The 12,616-nt window shown below is 46.6% G+C and overlaps 1 protein-coding gene across 1 annotated transcript in view; it reads left to right on the top strand.

Moving 5' to 3' along the window:
* Positions 1–12,616, top strand: part of ankrd13b (ankyrin repeat domain 13B) — a gene marked incomplete at its 3' end in the record, with an annotated part of 57,316 nt that continues 44,700 nt past the window's right edge. The window contains exon 1 of the mRNA XM_083637224.1: positions 1–123. Coding sequence (XP_083493350.1) covers positions 16–123 — 108 coding nt within the window. The 5' untranslated portion in view covers positions 1–15. The remainder of the gene's footprint in view (positions 124–12,616) is intronic.

Below are 12,616 nucleotides of genomic sequence, written 5' to 3'. Positions count from 1 at the left end.
AACTATGCTCCGAAGATGATTTCTGCCAAGAAAACTCCGGAGAAGAGTCGTTATCCTATCCACTATTTGGTGTGGCACAACAAACACCGACAGCTGGAGAAAGAGCTTGCCGCGAATGAGCAGGTGAGAGAGAGAGAGAGACAGAGAGAGAGAGAGAGAGAGAGAGAACATTTCTTTATAGGTGTTTATAGGGCGCGTGGTCTCTGCACCAGCCTTGATGATCCTTGATGATGATTTAATGATTTAATAGGTGTTATAGGGTGCCATGCATGGAGCACCTCATTCAAGAACCTGGTCGATAATTGGGAATAGCTCAGTTAATTGTTGTCTGGGTACTAGGATGAATGGGAAGGGGGGTGGGCGGGCTCACTTCACTTGTGGACCATATCATGGGTTTTACATTTACCCTCACCTTATTGCATTTTTTCATTATCATTCATTTATGGCATAATGACATGAATAGTCATTGAATATTTGTGTTACTGCAGTGGGGATAAAAAAAAATGAAATCTTCATCTCCCCAGGATTTCAAAATGATGTCATTCAGTTGAGGTAAAAGCATACTGGGAAGTTGTGACAGGAGTTTATTGTTGGAAAATTCCTAATGCATTAACTGTGATTACAGAACCTGATAATGATTGGTGTGTGTGTGTGTGTGTGTGTGTGTGTGTGTGTGTGTGTGTGTGTGTGTGTGTGTGTGTGTGTGTGTGCGTGCGTGTGTGTGTGTGTGTGTGTGTCAGTGTCAGACTCTACAACCTATTGTGTGTAAGCAGCAGCATCATTGTGTGATCTATTCAAAACTGTGGGCTGCTCTCCACCTTCCCAGCACCTAAAGCATTTGTGAGTGGGTGAGACAATGCGGATTCTGTAGCTGTGTAGTATGTGGGCGAACAGTTGCCAACCACCACCACCACTAATGGAATCATTAAAGGTATTAAGGCTTGCAGAGAAGATGTTTGTCGTTATGAAAAAGGCACCGAGAAATCTGTTCATCCGACTGGGATAATTCGAGTAGTTCAGCTGTGTGGTGGTGAGAGTGCGCCGGGGCCAGATGATGGAAAATATTAGATTTACACTACAGGGAGCTGGTAATTCTGGATGTTGTGCATTATGTCCATAAGAGCACTGTGAATTCATTTATCTTTTTTTATGCAAATGAAGCACATCTGCATTTACATAAATATGAGATGTTCTGCAGGTTATAGTGGAAAGCAGATCTTTTGAGTGCATGCGATGCAGCTGTCTCAAGACATCATTGCACACACATATGCAGGCATGCACAATACTGCATTTTCCATTAGTGTTATAGTATAACTTGTTATAACAGCATAACCCCCGTTTTCTATTCACCAGAATGTGTGTGCCCATGCAAGTGCCCCCAAAACAGGGTTTTATTCCATCTATCGATAGTTGGTTTACCACAATCCCAACAATTAAGTGTGGTAGTGCCATTCCCCATCCATCCATACTCTGCAGTTCTTCTGAAAGACCTGATGGTGATCTGGACACTTGGGAAACAAATGAGCAAACTGATCACACCTCTCAGTGGCTGAAAGGGCAGTGAAGGTAGCCTGGGTGAACCCAGACTGCACGTGATGCGACCTCTATGTGCTATCAAGTCACGTACAGTACTTACGTTACAGGCATAGACTGTGTGACATGACGTTGATGGCTGGGTTCACCCAGGCTACGGTGAAGAAGAACAGACTAAGACCTTTGCCATTCAAATCAATGTCACAGGTAGCATATTTCACAGAAGGGGGAACAGCATGTGTGAACCCTATGCTCGAGGCAGAGGAGACAGCGAAACCTTTTCAAACTGCTGTAGCTCTGCGATCGTGGAATACTCATTTTTCATACGCTGCCGACGCCACACACACTAAATAAAAATGAGCATTTTTAGCACCTTCGTGGGTTCTTTTTTGGCACGGTACAAAAAGCTTTATAGGTCCAACGTAGAACCCTTTCTCAACACAGGATCCTTAAAAAAAGCGGCGTCACAGTCAATTAAGCTGTGAGTGCATGCTGACCTTCTACACATCATGGACCTCATATATAAAATCTCTCAATTCAACACTAAAATGTATAGGCTCAAAAGTGGGCAAACACAACAAAAAAACAGACTTTAACTTAAACCTTAAAACTTGTGTACTGTACCTGCAACAATCCTAGTTATAAATCAGTCATCCTGGAATTGTTGACACAGGAACAAGCTTTTGTCATCTCCTAACTCACAAATAACCACACACAGCCATTGAAACATGGCATATTTTCCTTTTGCATTGAATTTCTTAAACATTCGTTACTGCACATCAAGGCGATATAAAAAAAAGACCATAATGCCTGTGTGATGTCATCATGTCAGTATTTCCATAAGTGTTATAGCTTAAACCTTAAATCAATGCATTATAGTGTACTTGTTAGCAATTCTACAATTTCTCAACAAAGAGATGAAAGGAATTAGATACAGATGTTACTCATCTAGTCTGGCAGCAGATGGGCTTAAGCAGGGGGCTTTTGTTAAAAGAGAAAGAAAACATTTAAATTAAACAAATCTTAATATGAGAGAGGCGAAAAAAAACTCCTTTCACAACCTTGCAACCGTGAGAAGACAACTATCTTGTGCCAAAAGTGTTCCTTTAGCACTAATGTTTTGATGCTGACACTGGGTAAATCACACCCAGCTCTTTCACTGGTGCGGGACAACGAGCAAACTGCAAATTTCATGCTAGATCCACAGAGCATTCTTTCTCCACCGGTTTGTTCTAATTCTTTTTGACTTCTCCTATGAAGCACATCTCCCCAGGCAGGCACACTCTGAAACTTTCAAAATAGCCTTGATGGAAAGATGATTTCAACTCGATAATGCCTTTACAGCTGTTTCAAGCTGTCAAAATAAGCACACATGAGGAACAGAGACCCAGAGACAGACAGATACACTGAGACCTTTTTCTATTGCTCACAAGGGCCATGATTCCTCCATTTTGTGACGCTAGCTCCAGAGGAACTCTCTTAAACCCTATAGTTGCTATACTGTATTATCACCTGACTGTTAGGAGGGAGAGGAAGTCGTGAAGAGACAGGTAGTAAAGTATAGCAGAGGAACTACAGCTTCACTTCTCTGAGCTCATAGCGGCTGGACTTCTGCTTTGTCCGATTTACAATGACGCCTTTCAAAATATCTCTCTAACTCGCTCTCTTGCTTTCATTTTGTGTGTGTGTGTGAGAGAGAGAGAGAGAGAGAGTGAGTATGTGTGTGTGTGTGTGTGTGTGTGTGTGTGTGCGTGCGTGCGTGCGTGCGTGCGTGTGTGTGTGTGTGTGTGTGTGTGTGTGTGTGTGTGTGTGTGTGTGTGTGTGTGAGAGCGAGAGAGAGAGAGAGGATGTGTGTGTGTGTGTGTGTGTGTGTGTGTGTGTGTGTGTGTGTGTGTGTGAGAGAGAGAGAGAGAATGTGTGTTAGAGTGTGTGTATGAGAGAGAGAGAGAGTGTGTGTGTATGTGTGTGTGTGTGTGTGTGTGTGTGTGTGTGTGTGTGTGTGTGTGTGTGTGTGTGTGTGTGTGTGTGTGTGTGTGTGTGCGCGTGTGCGTGTGCGTGTGCGTTTTGCATGTTTTTGCATAATCAAACATTCTCCAGAAATTCCCATAAACTGAAGTCATCAGTCTCGCATCAGATCCCACAAATCACTTGACATATATATGGCATGTTTATGGTAAATTGAGCCCTTACAACACACACATCACATCATCATGCACCAGCTCTGAGCTTCAGTTCAATTATACATGCATGCAGCACACACACACGCACACACATGCATGCACGCACGCACGCACGCACGCACGCACGCACCCACACACACACACACACACACGCACGCACACACGCACATACGTACGCACACACACACACACACACACACCCGCACATAGTGTGTGATGGTGATGCTAATTGTCTGGAAGCGGTCGGCGTCGCTGTGTGAGTCCCAGGAGTCCCATGGTGGGTTCCACACAGACTTTGACAGCACAGTCATTTTGCAATAGCTGCATGCAAGTGATGGGAGTCATGTTGAACTGCTGCAGGAATAATCACCATAGTTCAGTGTAATTTAAATGCTAGTGTGTAATCTGACAAAAGTGCCCACATTTGCAAATCAGGACATCGATGTTACTCTGCCTAATGCGCGCAAGCCCTGGTCGGCCTGCCTGCTGTGCATAAACAGAACATAGCATCACACGCATTGATATTAGAGACAGTAAGACTCGGATGCTGGAAATCAGAATATTGCCCACGTGAAAATCAAGGCCACCCGAAGCTGCATGTCTCTCCCTTACCTCGGCTGACATTAGCAGACACGACTAGACAAAACATGAAGGTGGTGACTGTGATGATGCGAATATCAAAGCTGCTGCAAATAGACTTGTGATGGATTTTGTGAGACAAACCGTGCAGTCTGATCGGCCGTATTCCTTTTGAATTAGCCTCTGTTTACTTTACGTGTGGCTTGGCCAACAGCCAGGAAGCTGCGCATGAACAAAAGCAGCAGACCTGTGGTAGCAGAACGAGGTGCATCCAGGATCAATTCATCAGGTCTATGCAGTTAGTGTCTATAGTCCTGTTTATCATTACAAGCTTTTCCCACTTGATGGGATTGCTGGCTGAGTGATCCCGCCTTCAGCTGGCAAACAAACACGCAGGCACGCATGCACACGCACACGCCGCGCACACACACACACACGCACGCGCGCACGCACGCACACACACACACACTGTTAGAAACGTTCCGCGCCGATGCCGATTCCGGACTGGATGGCCACCCCCAGGGGCATATTCTGGGTCTAGCCAGCTCCCTTGAAGCTATTCCTGGATCTATCGAGATGGGACCTATGACATCATGTGACGTTTCCGACCGATGATGTCATAGTACAGCATGTTGTGGAGCTCGAGAAGCTGTCGGATACCCCGATGGGCTTGCAGAGAGAGAGAGCACTGAAGCCCCTTCAGATAATTGACAAAGCCGTTATGATCTCCTTGATGACATCATTGAAAGTGATCTAACCTGTCCCTAGAGGATGCTACATTAACACTTTGAGTGCCACGGCCCTTGGGCAAAAGGTGCTGTACTGTGCCACATAGGCCGCAATGCATTTTAAAACAGTCATATAATTTCTCTAATAATTACTATGTAAACACTGAACACGCACAAATAACGATGAGACTCTCTTCTATCACCTGCAAAAAAAAGTTTATTGATCCCATTTTCCGTTCTTTAGTTATGAGCCGGAGAAGATAGCTTGATTTGACCAAAAACAGCCATTTTTTTCTAGAAACCTGAGATATTCAGCCTTTTGTGAAAGGAAGCATTTCAAGCACATCATTGACTCATTGCTAATATTTTCTGATGTAATGACACCTCAAAAATAATTTCCTTCAATAAAAGAGTGAAAACAAAGGAATTTTGTTTGGCCAAATAATATTTTTTAGCTGCAACCAGCAGCGCTGGCCCCTGCGTGCGCAGACCCTACACCTTCATGCTGGTCTTGATTTACTGCTGGTGGGCATCAGATAGCCTATTCTAGCTTGTTTGCTCTCTGTGCATCGAGCCTGCTGCAGCTGCCTGGGTCTGTTGTATGCTGTAGTGTCCTGCGTGCCCCACCTCCCCCCCTCCTCCTCCCCCCCCCCGTTGTGGGAGGAGTGTCTCTCTGCTCTGCTCGGCTCTGCTGTGAGTGCGTTTGCTCTGCGTGTGCTCAGCACTGAAAAGTCCGCTACAGCCAGCTTTTTTACAGCCGCGTGTATTTGTCACCAGCTCCCATGCTTCCAGTTGAGAATAATAACAACTCCACGGCTGATCATGCGAATGGGCTGTTGCAGCGGACACGGAGGTGCTCAATTGTGACAGCAGATTGGCTGCTGCAGGGGCACAGCTAACGTTATGCTTCAATGAAGCAGCTGCATACGGACGGATGCGATGCGATTTCCTTTTCCCCAACGACTTCTTCTGTGTGTTTTACTCCACTTTCTCTCATCTGGAGTGCGCTGTCGCCACCTAAGGGTTCTGTAAAATAGGTTAGACACATTCAATAGCTCTCATATTGTAAGAGGCGATGTAAGAGGCATAGATCGACACCCCCCCGTCAAAAAAACAATTTCGAGTTATTGACGCCATTTGGCGTCGCTGGCAGCCTACGGTAAATTTCTAATGACGCCATATGGCGTCGCTGGCACTCAATGTGTTAAGATGTGTAGAAATGATATCAACTTCAGTATCTGCCTGGACATCACCATCCCAGTGTTCCAAGTCACTGCTAGCATCAGATTCTCTGCAGGAAGAAAACTTGAACCACTACTACAAAATTTAATTGATGACATGCTTCACATAGCAAACAATGAGGTCTGAGGAGAGGTCTGAGGAAATATTTGGAGGTGCATCAGAGAAGGTAGAGACTATAGAGCCTCAACATGCCAATACCTACTGTAGTGCCTGGTCAGGAGAGGAAACAGAAAGGGCCAGTGCGTTTCCAACACAGCCCAGCAGTGTCTCAAGTTAGTGATTCAGTTTGTGTCTGTGGAGGCATATCAGGATTAGTGTGGAGGCTACTACACATCTTTAGATACTATGACTGAGGAGCTTAACAGGAGATCCAAGGGGGACCAGACTCTGTAACAAAACGTGCCCACTGGGCAAGCACCCCAAACTCAGAAGCAGAGGAAGCTGTCCACATTCTCTGTGATTTCTGTGAGGAAGATGAGGACCAGCTGAAGACAGAGCTAAAGCCCTTCAGCTCCGGCTTCCCTTCAAAAGACCTGCAAGAAATATTTGCCATAGTGACGGAAAACAGTGGCCGGCTCATCTTTCCGACCTGAGGGAAGACGATCAGAACCTATGCAACGCCAGTGTCAACAGCTTCTCTAGAGAGATCATTTTCAAAAGTGAAAATGATCAAGAACAAACTGTGAAAGTCTCTGTGGAGAATAACAGCTCCCTGACCTTCTGCTTGCCAAAGAGCAAGACATCCAGATAAACCATAGTGAGGGCATCAGAATCTTCCAAGACAGACAGACACCGGGGAGGATGCTCCAACTGTAAAGCTGTCTGCGGACAGATTGTGCGAACGCGATAGCGTCAACACCGTGCGAGATGCAGTCGGGAAACATTTCAGGTGTGTAGTTGACACGGAAACGGCCGTGATCCGAGTTGCCTGTCCTTGTGATAAATGTAGAAATAGTGAATTCTAAAGACCATCGTCTCTGTGTGAATTGATCCAGTATAATGTTGAGTATGAAACATCTGCATGAATCTATATGGGTATTGAAATAAATACATAATAGTAGCCTACTGGGCCAAGTAAGTAAAAGATGTGCTACTATGTCACTTTATTTTTTACGAGGGGTGCCTCCCCCCCCCCCCCTTTTGAAGGTGCTCAAGCGAGAGAGAAAGGGCACCCCTCCCTCCCCTGTGCCTGGCTCATAGCCCAAATGAAGAAGCCAGCACTGTGCTGATATTGAATGATGATGTTCTGTCTGTTCTGTCTCTGGCGGATACCCATAACTCTGGCGAATGGTTCAGTCCTGACTCAACTGTGCTATAATATCATTGACCTCCATGTTCTGCAGCAGTAAAAGAAATGCAATCATCACCATCATCATCGGAGTTCTGTAAAGTCTGCACAGCCTTTGTGCAAAGATGATGAGACTCATTTCATTCCACTATACGTGCGCCTGCATCACCATATCCACCAACTGTTTACGAGCGCGCTGTTATTTCCTTCCAGCAGCACAACAATGCGATGAATGTCTGTGTGGCTGAATGCGTCGCTGTGATGCAAACCGCTACCGGGCCTCGTCCCAGTGTGCGAGTGAGAAACTGACTCCTGTGTACATCAGCGTGTGTGTGTGTGTGTGTGTGGGTGGGTGTGTGGGGGTGGGTGTGTGTTTGTGGTCGACAGCTCCGTGAATTGCTACCACAGCAGGGCAGGGAGGAATCATTGGAATCGACTATCAATGTTACAATGCAGAGCCAGGGAGAGAGGGAGCTGGACAGAGAAACAAATGAGGAAGAGAATAAAAGCCGGAGATACAGAAAGCTCACCTGGGGGGGGGGGCGGGAGAGAGAGAGGTAGAGAGAGAGAGAGAGAGAGAGAGAGAGAGAGAGGTAGAGAGAGAGAGAGAGAGAGAGAGAGAGAGAGGTAGAGGCGGGTGATAAAGGGAAGAAAGACGGAACAGGTAATCGCAGTGGTTTTCAAACGTTTTCACGTCAGGGACCCCCTAAGGCTGCATGTCCACTTAGCAATGTTTTCTCAGCTCCAGTCTCCTCGTTAAAAGCAACAGGACGTGTCCGCAAGGCGGACAAGAGACGGCCGCTCCAGACCAGCGATGGAGCCGGCGTTTTTTTTCATCAGAGCGGAGCACTTTCAAAAGATGACAAATTTGTTTTCAGAGAAGAAACTTTTCAGTCTCCTCTTCTCTTCTCTTCTCTTCTCTTCTCTTCTCTTCTCTTCTCTTCTCTTCTCTTCTCTTCTCTCCTCCTCTCTTCTCTTCTCCCCTCAGCCTCCCAGTCCCTTCTCGCCGTCTCCTCCACTCACCTATATCCACTCTTACGTTTTCCTTATCCTCCTCCTCTGGGGCCTTCCATCCCTCCTTACCTCCAACCATCCATCCATCACTCTGACAATCCCTCCCTCCTCCTTGCAGCACAGCAAAGCCACACGGGGATGTCATGAGGGCTGGGGTGTTCGGGTCAGATTGAGTTAAACTGTTGAAAGCTTTTAACAGAGAGAGAGAGAGAGAGAGCGATAGAGAGAGAGAGATGGAGAGAGAGAAGCAATAATAGGCAACAAAGGCAGGGAAATCGGTGATAGGAACAAAAGGAGAGAGAGAAGAAAGAGAGATGGAGAAACATGAATAGATGAAAACATGCACATCCAAGGACCGAGACTTCGGGTAGGTGCTGAGTCGAAAAAATATAACAGTGAAACAAATGAAGAATCGCTCGCACACTACAAGGACTCCTTTTGGATAGCTTTATTGCACCAAGTGCAGGTGGTAACGTTTCGAGCTAACTAGCTCTTCGTCAGACAGTTATACAGAGGTGAGACGCAATCTTATATACAGTAGTCACCTGATAGTAAAGAGGTCACATGATTGAACAACGCAGCTGTGTATAATAACAATCAATCAGAGGAGTGAAAGTCATAGACTACATATGTCATACAACAAAGAGAGAATCAACAGTCTGTCATCACATGAGTGAAGAAAAAACAATAAATACAGCAGTACGTTTCTTGTAGTGTGACTAAGGCGACTCAGATGGAGAAACATAACATGATAATGACAGGCTATAGTAACAGTAATACTAGCTAGTCGTAATGATAATAATAATTTATTATTTTTGCATACCCGCTTATTGCTATTCAGAGTCATGGGTGGTTTGGAGCTTATCCCAGCATGCATTGGGTGGAAAGGAGAAAACCACCCTGGACCAAGCCCCCAGGAACAGCTCTGGTCCGTGAAGCAAATTGAGCACGGTGGCCGAGCTCAGTATTGCAAGTCACGTCGTGACGCTTTGCAGCCCAGAAACAGAAATGACCGTCCGCCTACATGGTGGAAAGCAAAACTGTCAAACTTTCTGGGTATCGCTCAAAGTCAAAAGCGACTCTTTGAATGATCAAGTTTTGCTTTATGGGGCCATTTTTCCTCCAGAATCCACCAAGAGCCGGTTTCTGCTCTGTTTTTCTCTCAGTGGCTCTGGCCACTATAACTCTGGACCAGGCTCTGGCCACTATAACTCTGGACCAGGCTCTGGCCACTATAACTCTGGACCAGGGCTCGCTCGTGAACGTAAGCACACATTAGACACGAGCAATTCTAAACATTTTAAGCAGTGATTTCAATTGGACTCAATCAATAGCCTACATTAACGCTTTGAAATGCATTGGGGGGCATTGCACTTCTCTCTTCACCTATCCAAACTGATAGATTAGCACTGCAGCTGTGCCCCTGTGGAATGCTAAATAAGCGGCCGCCATCCATTTCAGGGAAACTTTGAGACAAAACGTCTCCCTCCGATGTGATAAGTGACGAAGAAATGAAGAAAAATAGCCGAATGTAAAATGTGTGGATGTTCCTCTGTAACGCCCGCAGGCAGCAGCACACTGTGTGTGCCACTGAAACGCTGTGGAGGCTGAATGGCCCAGAGAAAATCACTCTGATTTCATTATCGGCTCTGGCCGGGCACAAGCACCGTTAGCTCACCAGACCATTGTGCTTACCTGAAATTGCAACATAATTCACGCATACGTACATACGCACGCGCGCGTGCACACAGACACACACACACACACACGCACGCACGCACGCACACACACACACACACACACACACACACACACACACACACACACACACACACACACACACACACACACACACACACACAAACACAAACACAAACACACACAAACACACAAGAAAGTGACAGCTGGGGTGTTTCACTCCAGTAAGCCACCTTATGTGATTATGCTCATTGATAGCGTCTGTCCCATTCCAACTCGTTATCACTCCTAACTCGTCAAATGCTGACGAGTTAGCGTCACATTTTAAGGCACAGACAGGGTGTACCTTAAGGCACAGACAAGGTGTACCTTAAGGCACAGACAAGGTGTACCTTGAGGCACAGACAAGGTGTACCTTAAGCCACAGACATGGTGCACCTTGAGGCACACACAAGGTGTACCTTAAGCCACAGACAGCTTGTACCTTAAGCCACAGACAGGGTGCACCTTAAGGCACAGACAGCTTGTACCTTAAGCCACAGACAGGGTGCACCTTAAGGCACAGACAGGGTGCACCTTAAGGCACAGGCAGGGTGCACCTTAAGGCACAGGCAGGGTGCACCTTAAGGCACAGGCAGGGTGCACCTTAAAGCGCCCGGCATAGTTTTGCGCAGCCACGACTTGGAGCCTTGCCGCCGCCGAGCGGCGACAGCGAGACTGTGCATACTCGAACGTAACTCGTCCAAAACACGTCCAAAACGTTATCGTGTCGTTTACCAAGAACTTGCAATCATGTCGGTGCGGGAACATTTTATTGTCCCGGTGAGCCTGCAGAAGGCTTTGCTAGATGAGGGACAAGCACCTTAAATGAGGAAATGGCATTTTCTCATTCCTCACAACAAAGAGTTGACGGTGCTAGACGGCGCAAAGTGACATTTTCGAGGAGCTGCACGCCCCCTACGCCGAGCTGCGCCGATAGAACGCCCGGCTGCGGCGACCCCCTCGGCGCAGTCAGCGCCCTCGATTTCGCTCTAGCATAATTTGCGCTTAAGGCACAGGCAGGGTGCACTTTTTCCCTCGTTTTTCAATAGACTTTTATTCACCTTATGTAGCCACGCCCATTTGACCCGGTTGTGTGGTTGTGTCACGACTTCCGGCTAAGAAAAAGAAAAAGGCCGGCTGCTCCAATATCATCTAACTCTGAATTAACTAATAATTTAGCCAATTGTATAAACATATAAAATAAAAGCAAACGGCAATGTCTAATAATGCAACGCCATGTAACTGGCTCGTTAATTCTCGCATTCCAGGGAATTACGTTAACGTCTGTGGGTCTTATAGACGTAAGTGGCTCGCGCTGCGCTCGGAGGAGACTGAAAACCATCTGAAGCTTTCTATGTTGGACTCCCGGTATGTTTTGTACAAGGACGTCTCTCAGTGTGTTGCTGTTAACTGCCCATTTCGTTGTTTTCTTTTTGTTGATCTCGTCTTTTTCCTCTTCGACTTGATTTGTATCACTCAGACCGCAGCTGCGGGCGATGTTCAACGCATTCCTGCTCTAAAAACAATTTAATGACGCTATTATGCCTAACCCAAACTATTGTTCTAACCTTACCCAAGTTGTTTTAGTTGCCTAACCAAATTCATAACACAAGTTGTTAAATGACATTTAGTGATGTGTTTGTCTTTGTGTGACGCATGTGTTGATGGCATCAAACAGGTGTCATCACCTGTAGGCCAAGATGAATGAATCACCCTCTTTGCCTCTCTCTTTCCCCCTCTCTCTCTCTCTCTCTCTCTCTCTCTCTGTCTGTATGGGAAGTATGGAGAGATATGAGGTGAGATGAAAGTAAACACGTAGAGAGGAGCGAAGGAAAAGACACATTACATATTCTGGGATCTAGGTCAGCGTCAGGTTTTTGCTTGGTGATCTAGTACATCTGCTCTTATTCTCCAGTCGTATCCCCAGCCCCTCAGGAGTAAGTGCAAGTGCCACTGTGGCTGTGTGGAGACGCGGGACGCTGACGTGAGGCCGCGACACGATCCCACCGTGGCTCTATCGGCGCCATTCTCCGCACTCCATCATCTGCCCTATGTAGGTTTGTCTTCTCATCGTTTGGCCCTGAAGCTCTGTCACGCTGAAGATGGATCAGGGTTTCACTGCAGTCTATAGCATTTGTCAACGTCTCCTCTGGATGGAGACTCACAGAGGCGAGAGGCGAGGGAGCGGGGTAGGGCCGGGGGTGGAGAGAAAAAGAAGTTATTTTTACACTCCTCCCTCCTTTCACCACCCCCCTGCTCCTGTGCGCCCCCCCTGCACAAACATTTTGGGAAAGCGTCTGGGTATGTAGTGT

This window comes from Poromitra crassiceps (genome assembly GCF_964638095.1).
Source record: "Poromitra crassiceps genome assembly, chromosome: 5".
Taxonomy (NCBI): domain Eukaryota; kingdom Metazoa; phylum Chordata; class Actinopteri; order Beryciformes; family Melamphaidae; genus Poromitra; species Poromitra crassiceps.
The sequence above is the reverse complement of the archived record's forward strand: the minus strand, read 5'-3'. Positions and strand labels throughout refer to the sequence as shown.